Source organism: Eleutherodactylus coqui, chromosome 6 (genome assembly GCF_035609145.1).
Source record: "Eleutherodactylus coqui strain aEleCoq1 chromosome 6, aEleCoq1.hap1, whole genome shotgun sequence".
In the NCBI taxonomy this organism is placed as follows: domain Eukaryota; kingdom Metazoa; phylum Chordata; class Amphibia; order Anura; family Eleutherodactylidae; genus Eleutherodactylus; species Eleutherodactylus coqui.
In genome coordinates, this window is record NC_089842.1 from 163,560,271 (window position 1) to 163,577,475 (window position 17,205).

Sequence of the window (17,205 nt, forward strand, 5' to 3'; positions counted from 1 at the left end):
TGCAGCAAATCCAGCCCATAGCAGGCTATGAGAAAATGTTATTTTCTGCTCGATTGCGATTTTCCGCTCTCAGGGGAGGAATCGCCGCATGTTGCGCACGGCCGGCAGCCATTGAAGTCGTGGAAGCCATCCATCCCGCGCCCATTCTGCAATCATCATTGCAGAATGGTTGCAGGAACCGCGTCATCCTTGGTATTGCGCATGTGTGCCGGCCAGCACATCAGCAGCAGAGGAGAAGACAGCGGAGAGGTACGTTGGAGTCAGCGGGTCAAACTCCGCTGCGGGAATCCTGCATGTGGGTTCCAACCCGCCCGTGTGCAGGCAGCCTTAGTCAGATGTTTCTATGGTACACTGAAGTACAATTATAAGCGTTGTATAAGTTTTTAACCATTTATTGGCAAATACATCAAGTTTAGGCAAAGACTTAATATTTACAGCGTTAACTTTTTCTTTTTTCCAAGACCTCTGCAGTTCGCCCTGGCATGCTGCATATCCGCTTCTGGGCCAAATTCTGAAGATTTGACCATCCATTCTTGTTTACTTAAAGTTTATCACAATTTCCATGTTTCTGCTTGAGCAGCTGCGTTTAGAGGATTGACCCTAGGTTTTCAATGGGATTGAGATCTGAGGAGTTTCCTGGCCATGAAGCCAAAATTGTAATTTTATCTTTGTTTACCGAGCCACTTGGTTATCACTCTTGCCTTGTGATATAGGGCTCCATCATGCTGGAAAAAGCATTGTTCATCATCCGATTTCTCCTGGATCATTGGGAGAAGATGCTCTTGGAGGATGTTTAGATACCGTTTTGGCCCATGGCTAGGAAATTGCCCAGACACAGTTCCATTGATAACATAAACAGGAGTAGGTTGCCATCCGTTAGGATTTGGCCCAGAAGCTTATATTCAGCATGCCCAAAAAAAAAAAGGTCAGCACTTATCGAGTTTTTGCCTAAACTGGGTGTATTTGTCAAAAGTTTAAAAATTTATGAGATGCTTAAATAACCAGAAAAAAATCAAACTAAAGGCCTAGTGCACCAACATTTTGATCTGTGATCAAGTAGAAAAACATTTCCCAATGCAGTTTAGCCTGTGATCGGAGTTCATGTCTTGCATCAACCGAGTGCAATATATTTCATCTAGGTTTACCCTTTGATCGCAGATCACTTGAACTTAGATCAGAAAGTTTTGGTGCAAAGCATTTTGGTTAAACCTAGTTCAACAGCTGATTGCAGTTTACCTGAACTTGGATCAACCACCTGCTTGTAGCAATGAGCCCTTAGGCCGCCTTCTCATGTAGCAGATTTGCTGTTGGTATTCCGCAGTGAAATACCTGCTGTATTTCCACAAGATTTCTGGGATGGCCAAATCCACACCGAAGTGGTGCAAATTTGGCCGCGGTTTCACTTGCAGAACCGCTGCAGAATTTGAATTCAACTGTTGGATTTCAAGGACTGAATTTCACAGCATAAATCAAGATGCTTCAGAATCGGCAGTGTTTTTATAAAAGCACTGAAAATTCATTGCGGAAATATTCTGTACCATGTGGAGGGGAATTTTTAAAATCCCCTCCACATGGCTTGTTCTATAAATGCTGCAGAATTTCATTAGTGATTCTGCAGGTGGAAATTCCACAGCGGATCCTGCATGTGTGAAGGCAGCCTTATTCTGGTACGGGTCTCCGGATCAAGGACAGCTTCCATAAGCTTCAATAGAAGCCTGCGGGAGCCGTCCCCGCGGGAGACCCGCACGAAAATGGAGCATGTCCATTTTTTTCCCGCACACGGATCCGCGCCTGACGGGAAAAATGACATCCGCAGGTATTTAACTACCTGCGGGTGTCCAATGCATCCCTATGGGCGCGCGGATCCGCGTGCAGGAGAAACGCTGCAGATTTAAAGCCCATGGACATGAGGCCTTAAAGATCTAGAATCGCTGAAGCAACAAACTTTGTAAATACCAAATTTTGTATCCGTCTCAAAACTTTTGCGGATGACTGCAAAATGTGCAAAAGCTTATTTTTATGGTATTTGTCCCAGAATTATTAGTATGAAAGCAATTTATTAGAGTTAACAATATTTTTTTGAAGTATTTATGCAGTAAAAATCCATTAATTCGGCATCTGCTAGCTCAGACCCAAAACTTTCTGTACTTTCTACTGGGTACACTGGCATGGTAGACTAAACTGATAACAGTTGAACCTTACTGATCAGAGATTGAAGCCATCTTATGGCAATCAATGAGAATGTTATGGGAAACTGAATATGCGCATATGCAGTCATTCCTGTCGATGCTATTTTCTGAACATCGAAGGGCTTCAGGCCAGAAATGCTGTGGTCAAAGAGGTTCCTTATTTGCTTTCCCTTACTGTAGATCCCCAGGGCAGTCTAATTGAATCATTTCTCCAGCCAAAAAATAAACACAAAGTATAGAACTGCAAACTATACTACCCGTGGAGGTCACCTTGGCATTGTAAGGCCAGTAGTGGTCCGCTCTGCCTAGAAGAATGAGCAGAGGTAACAATGCCTTACTGCACATAAAAGTCAAACGTACAAATAGCTCGATGTGCATCTAACAGTATATCGGAGTCCTAGATGTATTGGGCTTTGTTCTGAAATTGCTGTGTGGGCAGGTGTGCAGGGTTTCTGTAACGGAGGAAAAATGCATTTTCAAGTCGTCGTATGATTCATGAGAGAAAGCATGAAGTAGAGAAAAAATCCATGTAAAATCAAGCAGGTTGGAGATGAATTCCACTTGGGATTGCATTTATCCGGTATATCATCTCCACCAGTGGCGTAACTATAGGGGATGCAGTTGCACCCGGGCCTAGGAGCCTTATGGGGCCCATAAGGCCTCTCTTCTCCATATAGGGAGCCCAGTACTCTGAATAAAGCATTATAGCTGGGGGCCCTGTTACAGATTTTGCATTGGGGTCCAGAAGCTTCAAGTTACGCCTTTGCATTAAGGGGTTAAGAGAAGTTGGCGGGGCCCCAAGATAAATTTTTGCACCTGAGCCTTTAGCTATGCCCCTAATCACCATTACCTAAAATTGTTTTTCTAGGATTAAAAAAAAAAACTTTAAAAGGAATTCCAGCTCATCCGGAGACCCAGAAGAAAAAAAAAATCCCTCACTGTGAAGTCTAGAGCGCATGTTGGGCAAAGGTGTCGGCGCACTAGAAAAACTATTTGTTTTCAGTAAATTGTACGTTTTTGCAATCGCATAATTGAAGGAACTATAGGTAACCGCATTCCTTCTTTTGGTTTTGTAACACATGTAAGGTAACTAAACTGGAGCTTTGGGTAATACGTGTGGCATGCTTTAGCACAATCGATACCTGGTTATCGATGTTTGGAGCAACATGTTTATATATTTCTATGTGATTTGCAATATCAATGACTGTCTATGATTTTCAGGCTATGCATCAATTAGGCCAGTTTCACAAAGCCAGCTCAAAATACTGGAAGAAAAAGCCCTGTGTGCAGTACTTTCTTCTTCCATCCACATGCCGGGCACCTGGGCAGAAAGCAGACTGACCCTGAGTTATAGTCAATGGGGTTCGTTCCGGTGCTGTTTGGTTCCATCCAGAGACAGAGCTGACCAGCCGCAGGGAATTCCCTTTCCTGCACCACGACCGGAGAAGGAAAGCATAACCCCGAGTGCAGATGTGAAACCACCCTAAGGGTAAATGCAGATGGGCAGGAATTCCGCGGCGGGACTTCCCGCAGAATTTCCGCCTGTGCATGCTGTGATAGGATTGCATTAGATATTGCAATCCTATGCAGACAGCCGCGATTTGACTGCATGAAAACTTGCGTGGTAAACAAATTGCAGCATGTCCTATTTCTATGCGAGCCTCTGCGTCACGGCTGATGCGCCGCCTCTGCATTGCATATGTGCGGCTGTGCGCCAGCTGGCACATCGCAGTGCAGAGAGAGAAGATGCCGAACGGGTGAGTATAAGGTGAATGCCAGGGCACAGGTCGCGGAATTCTCGCAGTGGAATCCGACTCGGCCATTTGCATGAGGCCTTACATCTGTTTTTTGCAGGGCTATTGTTAATATATTTAGCTATAATGTAACAAATTTGAGATGTTATGATTTTGGTATCTGCTCTATCATGTGACCTTAATTTTGATGATCATGACGTGTTGGTGGTTCACTTCTGCTATGACTAAGGTTGCAGTTGCGCATCAGAGAACTTGCCCGCTTTCTTCAAAAAATAGCACAGATCATAAGTCAAAGTATAGGCCAAGTAACCGTTACCATTGTGGGGGGCAATTAAAAAACATGTCTGCTTTCTTCCTGAAGCAGCGTCACAACTGTCTACAGGTTGTGTGTGGTATTGCAGCTCATCCCAATTCACTTCAATGGATCTCAATACCAAGCACAACCCATGGACAGGTGTGGTGCTGCTTCTAAAAGAAAGCAATCGTGTTCTTTTAAATCTTTTGATGCATGTATGCATTTTTTTTGTGTGTTGCTGCGCCTGTATTTTTTTTTTTTTTTGTGGTTTTGGTTGCTTGAACTACACTGACATGTTGTGGGCGCCATTTTCCAGTTTTCATAGAAGTTGCAGAACAACTGCCCAGGCTAAGAACTATCAGAGCTTTACCAACTTGCTGCATCATCATGTAGCATGTTGGTGCACTTTGAACACCTTTCCGCTGGTAATATAAAAGAATAAACAGGGGGATAGCGCCTTGTGCAAACAGTAAGATGGTAAATAAGTGACATGAATGAATAAATGAGGACTCACCTGGTGTAGATACAACAAGAAAAGGGATGTAAGGACAGCGCTCCACCCACTGGACACTGGCTCGAATAGATGTATATATAAATCGAACTTACCCGGTGTGGGCGGGAAAGCCCCCAATGTGTGAGCCTCCCACACAACACCTCCAGGTCCTGGTAAACGTACAATGAATCCAGTTGGTAATCCAAGTCCTCGTTTCACCACCCCCTGTGTGAACAGGGAGGAGCTAGCCAAAGCCCGTCGTATCCCTAAAAATAGGGCTCGACTATTGAAGAATAGTAGATAATATATATAAAAGAAAAAATGGGGGCTCAGCGCTCCATGAAACGGGTCCAAAACAAATTCAATGAAGATCAAATGTGAGATCCATTAATAACATAACGTATGCAACGCGTTTCGTCGTGGTAAACACGACTTTTTCAAGCATATCAAAAACCTTGCCTAATAGTTTGGAGCTTGTATGCATCGCATATTGCAAACAACCCCAAGGACTGAAGTACAGTGAAAGCAGAATGAGCTCTGCCCTAGGGCTGCCACCAAACATGAAAACTGGCTGCAACAGACATTCCCATTCCATTTGTTTCAGGCTTCAGCCAAGCCCTCTGAAGTACTAAGATGAGGATTGGAATTTCGCAGGATAGAAAGTGGGAAAGCCAGGCGGCAAAGTGATCCAGAAACAGGCAGGGAGGTCCTGGGGGCGGTAGATCACAGCGACTCGCATGGACAGTGGACGGAAAAGCCATAGCGTATGTACCTCAAACTATCGGAAAGTGAGTGATGGTACCGGCGGGATGACCTGGTAGGTACGTTTCGGGGAGAGAAGAGCACCTACTCTTCCGCTAGCCTGTTTTTCTTGGGGTATGGGAGAACTTCAGGGAATTGTAAGACGGTGCAGCAGGGGAGGCCGTGTCAGACTGCTGTATCCACGTTTCTGTGAGAGCGAGCAGATTTAGAGATTTAGCAGTAAAAAAGTCGTTGGTGGGGAGTTTGTTGCATGCTGACTGGCAGCTCTAGAGCGCACATTTCAAGAAGTCAGGGGAGGGTAAACATGGGCTAGTAATTTGGCTTGAGGGGTGTCTAAGTGAGGCAGGTAGGGGGTAATACTTAGAGCAGTGGAGGGTGGGCCAGGATTGGGCGTGAGATCCCCAGTTGCTAGTAGCAGCAGGATAGTGAGGGTGAGCACATTAGATGGACCTGGTCTGGTCTCCATTCAGCCTTACGTACTATGTTACTAGGGAAGAAGGGTGATTCAGCTATAGATACCCCCTCCTGGGAAGTATAAACAACAGCTTTTGGTCATGCATTTGGTCAGTAAGTACTGTTTATTCATATATACGTTTCTTACGAGCGCGAATGTTTTTTCCATTTACCGCTGTTAATATAAGTCAAAGGAGAATATACAGATCGGTCTCAGGAACTATGCCGTCAGAATGAGCAGCAGATGTAGTCTGTTACAGGGAAGCGTGTGTGTGTATATATTATATCTATAATATACTGTATGTTCTGGATTGTACCTGCTGTGTATAAAGGGGACTCTGCTCCTCACTGCAATGACCAGGGTTATAGATAATTTTGATCTTTTCTGTTTTAACCCTTAGAAGCTGAAGTCGATGGTGACCGAGGCATCTAAATAGTTAGCCAGAGGGAGTTCCAATAGCTTGCACTGGTAGCGGAGGACCCTCAATGACCCGCAAAACTGCCATTTTTGTACACCTATTATGCCTTGCCAAAGGCTGACAGCACAATACACTGGTATACAGAAATATTGGAGTATGGGTAAATTCTGGGATTTCCCACAGAATTTCCGCCCGTGCCCTCTGCCATAGGATTGCATTAGATAATGCAATCCTATGCAGACTGCCATGATTTGACCGCGTGAAAACTTGCGGTAAACAAATCGCGGCATGTCTTATTACTGTGCCAGCCTCGCAGAGGCCCGCACGGAAACGTCTGCTCTGAGCATGTGCCGGCTGGGCGGCAGCGGGCACATAGCAGAGCGGAGGAGGTGAGCCGCGGGGGTCACTCCAGTGGCACGGCTCGCATCCCACTGCAAGAATTCTCGTAGCTGGATCCGACCTGGCCGTCTGAGGCCTATATCACACAAGCACTTGCATTGTAAAGTTTCCTTGTAGGACTGAAAAGAAAAATATTTTTGCTAAAATGTTTAAAAATATTAAGTTCAATTCCCTCTTTATTCTTACTTATGTAAAATAAAAAAAACGCACCACATCCATAGAAGGTGGAAATATCAAAACATCAATTGCTTCCACATCGTGAACAGCAAAAAAAAAAAATGTAACGAGAATCGCTGCTGTTTTTTTTTTTTTTTTTGCTCGCCTTACCTCCCTGAAAATGTAATAAGTGATCAGAAAGTTGTATACACCCCAAAAATGGTACCAACAAATAATGCAGTTCACCCCATTAAAAACAAGCCTTCACCCAGCCATGTGAACTGATATATAAAATAGTTCTTAGATTATGTTGGCACAAAGCAAGTTGGCGGCTGCAGCCACGTTCAAGCAATCATAAAGTCATCACTGCAGAACTGAAACCAAGATGGGCCGGAGCACCAAAGCAGCAGCGGATCTTCCAAGTGGGTATTGCTTATTTTGTTTTATGCCATCTCCTCTCGCTGGCTGCCAAGTTTTAAGATGCCCGCACATCCCCTTTAAATAAAACCCAATTCTGCTGATGTATTATTCATGATCTTACACGGTCACTTATGTCCCCATTCTGATAAGTTATCTCAGTGTCGAAAGCATAAACTCTACGCCAGCAGGCCTCCATATCCATGGTCTAAGAGTAAATGGTGAATCCCATCCGCTGAAATTATCATTCAGCCGTGCTTGAATTTCTTTCAGGACAAAAAGCCATTGTATTTTGACTGCACTGTGTATAGCAGCTAACGGTTTGCAGTCTGTAGGGCGCCTGCTGGTGACTCGGAGGCCCTGCTATGCACTGCCTGCATCTTCTGCTGCTCGATGAGCTGTGTGTTGGGGTCTTTGTTTTGTGAATGGACTTGAGTTTATCGCCTTTGTTCACAGAGGATGGTGGGAAACAGCCAATGTTTGCTGACTTTCTTCTAGTTATCACTGGCGATCCCTCCGCCTCTCACACTGAAGCACGTTCCCCCTCCATTCCAGCAGTGTCTGTGTTCCTAGCATTATTCATTGATTCTTCCCACATAAAGCAAAATATTCGGATGGGGTTAGATTTGTATTAAAGGGATTCTAAAGTTCTAAAAAGATATCTGCTTCCAAAAAGAGTGCCGCACCTCTCCTTGGTTTGTGCCTGGCTTTGCAGCTCAGCTCTATTAAAGTGAAGAGAGGAAATAAGCTGCAATGCCACACATGTCCTGTGGACAAGTGTGGCGCTGATTTTTGGAAGAAACCATCCATGTGTTTCTAATCCTGTACAATCTCCTTGATGCAAGCAAAGTTTTCAGATTAGAATCTCTCTGCGGGTAGGTTTTCAAATGTTACCATTTGAAGCGATGTGTGTGAAAGTATCATATGCATTTATTAGCAACCAATGAAGACATTTCATTAGGAGCCTTATCCCACCTCCAAGGTGTCTTGCCTATGTTCCCACAAAGCTTCTCTGAGGTGTGGGTAAGCTCTTTCACCTTTGTCTAACGTTGGCCATACACATTAAGTCTGCCAGTCAAATGCTCTTTCAGTTCACAGTGACCATGCTTTTAAAGGGTTGTCCAACTTTTAACATTTTCAGACCCTGCCGCTCCCTAAACTGTCTTTAATCAGAGTACTAACTGTGGTACCAGATCGTCATTCCGGCGCCACATCATGTAACCCTCTTCTGGTCTGGTGGCATCCCATAAATGGGCCATAGGAGCTTCTACTATAAAAACCCCGATTTTATTTGCTATTACAAAAGTAGCTCTCTTTTCTGGCCATAGAGGGGGGTGGGGGGAAGGGCATAGATACAGGTGATACCATCTTGATACAACCCTTTGTCATCGGTCAGTGCTAAATTCCGAGTAATGGAAAGCGCAAGGCAGTGCTGAAAGGGTTTTGACCCTCTAAGTAGCACCGCAGCCCTTTCACCTGATGACTTGTTGGTAGTCTCAGTTCATACGACCCTCGCCAAGGTCCTCTGCTGGCATAACTATGTGGCACACCACCAGTGGAATTAAGGGGTTTGGAAACAGATTTGTTTCTTCCAGAAACTGCACCACATCTGTTTGCAGGTTATGTGTGGGATTGCAACTCATCCCAAGACAGATCAATGGAGATGACCTGCAATACCAGACACAACCAGTGGAAAGATGAGGTGCTGTTATCAAAACAAAGAAGCCATGTTTTTAAAGTGTTGGAAATATCTTTAGTGGAGTCACTTGAAATAATGAACCACAGAAAATATCTTAGGTTCATTTCAGAATGTATTTTCCATTACTCCACCCCAATACTTTGATCTAGGTCACATCACATATACAAGGTTTTGCACTTGAAGTGTTTTTCAGCAGGAGACCAAAGCTGTGATGTTCTAAACAATAATTTATTTGATTAATTCAGCTACAAATCTGAGGATTAGACTTTGATCAGAGGCTCCCGCTAACCAAAGTGGAATCGTCCAGCCCTTTGTGGGCTCTATTATAAAGCTGTGCAGAAGACTATGGGGAAGATTAAAATCTATCCCTTGCTTAGTGTTTTAGGTACATGGGTATATATCAAGGGGTGGGCAGCCCATAATATACTTTGGGACCATCTCCTTGCTGATGTGTGGTGTCGGGGTACTTTTCGGTGGACCACCCTGTAGAATTACCTTGTTCATGTGGCCCAAGGTGTATTACTAGGGGAGGACAAGATGTGCCTGCAGACATTATGTGACACTTATCTTTGAATGGGGTGTATGAACCTTTTTTATTTATGCTTTTTTTTTTTCTTTTTTTTTTTGTTCGTAACCTGATCTTTAATGAAAATTTTCCATAATTTGTTGAATACAATAAGCTGGGATATATAGAAAATGAAGGCAAACCTGATTTATACTTATCTTTGCGCCTCCTTTATTATGCACTCGATGTCTATGGGTGAAGAATAGTTATTAGATGCCTCCATATTTATGAAGACTGAAGCGATGCATAGAATGACAATGCTCTCTAAGCTCTGCTTTGCTTTTTAGATCCGCTCAGCTGCTGAATTATCCTTTTCTTGGTTTGTTTTGTATAGGATTCTAATTATCTGCTAGCAATAGATGTCTGAGCTACAGATTTATGGTGGCGCTGCCCGTGAAAAGTAATCACCGCGCTCGTATAGTTATATTTACAGGACGTGCTGTGACAAAGCTGAGATGATATTGTTCAAAATTTTTTGCTGATTTTAAAGAAAAACGCCATTGAAAACAAAGTTGGCTACCATGGAGAGCTTAAACGCCAATCGGTTATAACAGTAAAACCACTGAAGGGTGAAGTGAATAAATGTCGGTCTTCCAACAGTAGCACACATATTGGATAGCAAGAGAACCCGCAGTTTGTGAAGTTGGTGTGTTCTAAGCAAAAATGAGCAAATGCAAAGATCTGGGTAACTCTAGCAGGGGCCAAATTGTGATGGCTGGACAACTGAGCCAGGGCATCTCCATAACAGGTTTTGTGGAGTGTTCTCTGTAGGCAGTGCTTAGTACCTGCCAAAAGTGGTCCAAGGAAGGACAACCAGTGAACCGGCGACTGGGTCATGAGTGGCCAGCAAGGTTATGGGCGCTCATTGATTTACATGGGAGCAAAGGTTAGCCCATCTGGTCAAATCCTAGAGGAGCCACTGTGACAGAAATGAAAGTTAGTGCTGACTACGATAGAAAGAGTACATGCGGTTCTTCGCAGCTTTAAGTCACAGACTGGTAGAGTGAGTAGGCTGACCCCTGTCCATTGACGAAAGTGCCTTCAATGGGCATGTAAGCATCAGAACTGGACCATCGAGCAGCGGAAGGAGATGGCCTGGTCTAATGAATCATGTTTTCTAGTATGTCATGTGGAGGACTGAGTGCATATGCAAAGCTTACCTGATGAAGAGATGGTACCAGGATGCACTGTGGTAAAAAGACCAACAGGCAGAGGCAGTGTTATGTTCTGGCACATATTCTGCTGGGCATCCTCAGATCCTGGCATTCATGTTATTTTGACATGTGCCACCTTTTTACACATTGTTGAAGAGCCAACACACACCTTCATGGTAGTGTTATTTCCTAATGCCAGTGGCCTTTGTCAGCAGGGTAATGCCCTTTGCCACACTACAAAAATTGTGCAGCAATGGTTTGAGGAACATGACCAAGAGTTCAAAGTGATGACTTGGTCTCCAACTTCCCCAGACCTCAATGTGATTGAGCATCTGTCTTACATGCTGGAGAAACCAATCTGATCCAGGGAGGCCTCACCTCACAAGTTACAGGACTTAAAGGTGTTTTGGGGACTATACTGTTTAGTTGATCGATGGGGTCCAGCATTTGGGATCCCTGCTGATTGAAGAGACTGTGGTGCTTGGGTGTGTGCCACGGTCTCTTCTCAGGCCTGTGACATCAGGTACATTGGTCACATTGCCTGAGAGCGGCTCAGTCCCATTTCGATGAATTACCAGGCCTAGCCACCAAGCGGTGTACAGTGCTGTTCCTGTTATGGACTAAAAAGACAGCGGCGTTCACCCAAGTACTGCTGCTATTTCAATCAGCTGATTGGGAAGATGGAACAATACCTCTGCATCGTCACCTATTAGATGGCAGCATTCCTTCAAATCATTACCCAGAGGAACACAAATGGCCTTATAAGTCTTCTCACTCACCTTATTGGTGCTCTCCTCAAGGAGAGATGTTACCTCTCCCAATCAGTTGAGTGCCAGGGATCCTAAATGACTGACCCCCACCAATCAACTATTGTTGACCTATCCTGAGGCTAGATTATCAATAGTATAGTGCTGAAAAACTTCTTAAAGGATCTACCACGTATCCTATTTCCATAGGGTATGGAAATCGCGAACGATTCTGAAAACCTACTGTTCAAATCACATGCGAATGATTGAGTTGATTGTGATAGATTGCTATGTATGATTCCGTCACCAAAGCATGGTTTTATCGGGTTTCCTCCCACTCCTCAGCAGCTATGCAAGCTTGGGTTGTGGCGAATTGAAAAGACGGATTCTGTTTCTTTTGGTGACCTTTTCTCCTTTATTCCCCCTCCTTCCCCTCTTCCTTCTCCTACTTGTTTCAAAGTTTTACCAAGAGCTGAATGGTTTGAACTAGAACATCTGACATCAGCATCTTCTGCATTGTTCATTATGTCATTTGTCTCCATTACTGCAGGTCACTGCTCTTTGTGGAGCTTTCACAGGCGTTAATGGTCCTCTACCGGTTGTACTTTTAAACTTTTTTAATAAAAACAATGGCTAATAAATAGATTTGCCACAACAAATTCAGTCTCTCAAAATAGGCACTGAAAATTGTAAATTCGAGTTATAAAGTCTTTGCTACTCTAGGTAGAAATTAGTGACATCAGATGCCTGCATTGTAAAAGAAGAAATACTTTGATGGTATAGGTACTGCGGCAGGAGAATGCCCCCACGCATATTGCCATTCCCCGGACACGGCTGCAGTACCAGCTATGGGTTTGCCTGATGGGGTTATGAAAAGATGATGTAAAGCAATTCTTATGTATTATATTTAGTACTTTATTACTCATTCTAAATCCTTTTTGTCGTTTTTCGACATTTGTTGTATTATAGTTTTTGCTTTAGTTCTCTATTTTGTATTTATATATCTTTTACATGTATGAATGCAAGAAGAGGTTTCGACTATACTTTTTTTTTTTTTAATATATATATTATTGATTTCATCCCATTGCCTGCAGTTGTTCATCCCATGCAGAATACAGTATGGTGTATTCCTTTAGGACAAACTGCATACATTTATGTATGTAGCACTTTCAAAAAAAATCTGAGTGAAAAAAACTGCTTTAGTGTACATTCACATGTAGCAGAAATGCTGTGGATTTTCCACACGCGTCAAAATCCACACCATCATTGTGGACCTCGCCTCGAAATCGGCTGCATATCTGCAGCTGATTCCGGCACATACAGTGCTCCCTTTAACTACCCATTCTTTACGCTATCAGTTCAGCCTTTTACCCGATACCTGGTGGCCTCTAGTGAGCGCACTGCCACTGGTCAGATGATACGAGAGTGACATCACCTGACCAGCGGCTTTGCATCCCAAGAGCCTGCCAGGTGAAGGAAGCGCTGACAGTGCTAAGCATTTCTAGGTGAGGGGAGTACTGTGGCAGCTGAAATCGCAGATGATTTTTAATCTAATTCTATGCCAATGGTGCAGATTTTGACTTTGTGCCTTTTGTGGAAATGTTGCAGAATTTTCTGATGTGGAAAAAAGCAGCTTTTTTACTGCATGTGAACATACCCTTCCCGACACTTGACATTCACGTCGTCAGCGAAAAGTGGCTCCCCCAAAATGCCATACATTTACTTAATGATGATCATGCAGGCACAGTAGTAGTGGTTATGGGAGCCTGTCTAGGACTGAATGCTGGGCGGTACGTTCAAGCCCTTAGAAGTCACAGTTAGCATTAAAGGGGTTCTGACACTAAAAAAAAAAAAATTTTACTCACCTTGCCTGGCCAGGACCCATCGCCAGGCATGTCCCCTCCATCTGGCATCTTCTTCTGTGGCTTGTAGAAGCAGAGCAGGAGCGGTCAAAATGACCGCTTCCTGCTCAGCTCCGTCCGTCAGTCACTTCCGAGGTGAACGGACGGGCCGCCCACAGCAAGCACGTCACAAGCAGTGCTTGCTGTGGGCGGCCCGTCCGTCCTGGCTGAACTCCGAGATTCTGCGCGTGTGGAGTGGAGACGCGGCCCGTCCTGACTCCTGTCAGAGGGCACCTCTCCACTGCGCATGCGCGCGATCCCGGCGCGGCTCATGGAGGAAGAAGCAGAAGAACAGCGCCTGCCGGGAGATGACACCCCCCCCCCGATGTCAACAACAGGAGACAAGGTAAGTATCATGTTTTTATGCTTTAAAAGCCATTAAATCGTGGGTTCCCTGTGTCCATTAGGCAGACCAGGGAACAATGGCTGGTAAAGGATAAAATAATTATTCATGTCAGAACCCCTTTAATTGTGGCATCTAAGTATCTTACTGACGGAGGGTGCTCCCTCTGTCACCCTCCCACACCTGCAAAGTATTGCTCCAAGGTCTACCATCTTACTACACATATTAGGTCTTGCCAAAGGCAGCGACGACAAGAGAATTCCTGTCAGTTACTCTGAAAGATATATTACACTGCAGTGCAGAAGTATTGCAGGGTATTCTAGAAGTGTTCAAGCAAAAGTATGGTCATTCACTTCTGTTGGATGGAAGGATATTCCAGAGTGCATTGATCTGCATCTGTCCCATAGAAGTACATGGAGGAGTGGTTGAGCATTTGCACCACTGCTGCATTCACATGGGGCATTTGGGTATGCCATTCTTGACATCCCTAGGATTCCCAGAAATAAGACCCCCAGTGATCAGACATTAATACCCTATCCTGCAGGAATAGGGGATAAATGTATTTATTGATAAAGCTCCTTTTAAGCATTTAATTGAATTCCTGTTCATTTTCTTTTCTCCTTCTGCTGCAGGTGGCAGGGTCTGCTCCTTTTCTCCCTGCATTGAACAAGTGCAGAGAACCTGTCTGGCCCTGGAAGAACATGGTTTTACAGAGATCAGCACTCTGGAGATTCTCCTCCGCATATATGATGTACGGACTGTCAGCTTGCAAATCCCTGATTTTGGAAAACCCGTCGAAGAGAAAGAAAGCTTTGAGAGCAGTGATGCATCCAAGCAAGTCTCTGCGTCCCAGCAGGGCAGTGCATTGTTTAAAAGTGGCGTTTCACCGAGGGAATCCGTGGGTCATACCGGGTACCTGACCTTTGCCACCAAAAGTTTATTTTAAGCTTTGCTGTTGAGAAAAAAATTGTGCGTGCTGTGCATGTATAATAAGAAAACGCCATATATAGACCGACCAGCGGAAGGATGCAATTGTATAAACAGCACATTCATGCCAGAGTGGTAGAAACTGTTGTAGCGTTTAGTGCGTTCCCCTCTGCCAGGGATTCGGGCACTCTTCACACAATTCTTTTTTTTTTTTCCCAGTATGTGGATAATAAACTCCTTTTTTTTAATCATTCTGTCAGAGTTTGATTGTAATTGTGGGATAAGCCCATAGAAGATTATAATAATCCTTTCCTTGGATGTTACTGTATTAAACAGTTTGTGTATGTACCGTAGCAGGCTGCATTATGCTGCACTGCAGACCCTGGCAGCCTGTGCTAAGAGGTGTTTTGTTTCCATAGGCAATCCTTGTTTAGATTGTGCCGTAGCATGCTGCTGAGTGTGATGTATACGGTAGGATCTAGATCCTCGCTGTGCTATGTGGAGAATTCCAACGACGTGCTGAGCTGCCTCATGACTGTAAATTCTTCCTTTCATGGAATTACGGACATAGTTTACGCACATGCAGGATTCTACAAACTGTATATTAAAGTGAAAGTTTTTGTATATTTGTTTGTTCGTTCTGCATAGCTTCTACATGCCTTGGTGGATCTCATCCAAACTTGGTACACATACACTTGATGATCCAACTTATAATACTGGAGGCCTTTAACTGTTTGTTGCTCATAGCAACCAATCACTGCTTTAATTTTACTAGCACGGCTAATGTCAAAGTTGTATATTCTCTGTATGCACTAGCATAGCAAATGGACACACATCCGCTGAGTGCCGCAACACTGCTCGGTCCTCCGCTCCAGAATTTGTTTACAAGCTCCTCTCGAGTATATGCCTATTTGTTATGTTCGTGCATGGGGAACAGGGTTTTACAGAGGAAAAACTATTTAGACAACCCCTTTAACGAATGATGATTGGTTGCTACATGTACCAAAACAGTTTTTTCACAATTTCAATAAATGAGGCCTAGTGTATAATCTGTGGTAAAATAAGATGATTGTGATTCAGTATGGTGAATAATTTAGATATATGGTGGATCCGGAATTCCACAGAAAAAAATGAAAACCCATCGAACAAGTCAAGCTGAAAGCAAAGAAAGTAGAATTGCTGTGACACAAGTGAATGTGTTCAATGACTTAACAATGAGCGAGAAAGAGCCAGGACATCAAGGGCTGCAGAGACCTCAGAAAATCATGAGGCGCAAATTAAAAAAGAGAGGGAGAGAGCCAGTGCATCAAGGACTACAGAGACCCCGGGCCAGCGTGAGGCCTGAATTCAAAAAGAAAGGAGGAAGAGCCAGGACATCAAGGAAGAGCCAGGCAACATCAGGTTTATAAGCTACTCTAATATAAAATTGAACCTAAGCAAGCCGTCCTGCAGCCTGTGACATGTAACTATCCTTTACATGTGATTTGAGGTTTTGTTCTCCTTGGCAGCAACATCTGTTCTCTCCCACCACAACTCCTCTAGTAGTAAAACTAGTGTCCTCCACTATTGCCTCAAATCATTCCCCTCTCCCAAGTAGTTATAGGTGATCTAGTCTTCCTTTCACCTCCCCAATAGTCCCTCTACCATACCAATAGTGACCTGTCAACTTTTTTGTCTAATCCAGATACGTATCACATTCTGTTTGTGGGCATCATGCCTAAAAACTAGCCAGCAAATGTGTTGTCAATAAAAATCCGATTCGGTGTTACAAAATGCTGTTCTGCTATGTATGGTAGTATTCTGAACACCGCTGTAGGCATGATACTGCCTGTATACAACTACTCCTCAGTCACTTGTCTTCTCTCATTCTAGCTGCAGGCACATCACTCTAGTGTGTCTTCTTCCTTATTTAGTGACTGAAGCCAAGCCTTGCACAATAGCCTCATATGGCATCATGCTGGGATACATTTCTCCATATTAGTAGATAGGGCTGCAGAGTGCTGATTGCCCTGAAACACCCAGGATTTCTCCAGCCTGGGAAATGCACAGCTTCAATGCATCGAGGTGACCCTCAAGTACTATTCATAAAAGCACTAAGTTAGTGACTTCATCTATATAATATTCATTATTACTGGATTATTGCCACGTCAACTAATCTCACATCATCTGCTTGTTTTATCATCCACCATCCTTTATGGCCAGGGAAGCTCTGTCCAAATAGACGGTGTAGCGCCTGTCCAGTTCAAGGGGATTATGCCATCCAGAGATCAGCTGGAATTAACAAAGTATCAGATTTTGACTAGGCTATGTGTCTCTCTAACATCTATCATGCAGCACTGATCTATCAGCTACATTACTTGCCAACGCAGAGGGATATTCTCAATATTAATGCAAAAGACCGCTGCACAATGATAAAGAGGGTATCTGATAGACTTGGACAGCAACATTGCAGCTCGTAGGGTGCTTTTAGATGAGCCGATTTATCATTTGAACTAACGAATGATGTCGGAGTTAGCCCGTTTACTCTTGTGCA

General features: G+C 43.9%; 1 protein-coding gene across 1 annotated transcript in view; it reads left to right on the forward strand.

Moving 5' to 3' along the window:
• The window catches only part of TRMT61A (tRNA methyltransferase 61A), a 48,727-nt gene extending 33,809 nt beyond the window's left edge, over positions 1-14,918 (forward strand). Inside the window, exon 4 of the mRNA XM_066605815.1 lies at positions 14,378-14,918. Within this exon, the coding sequence (XP_066461912.1) occupies positions 14,378-14,691 (314 nt within the window). The 3' untranslated portion in view covers positions 14,692-14,918. The remainder of the gene's footprint in view (positions 1-14,377) is intronic.
• Positions 14,919-17,205: the final 2,287 nt, after the last annotated feature.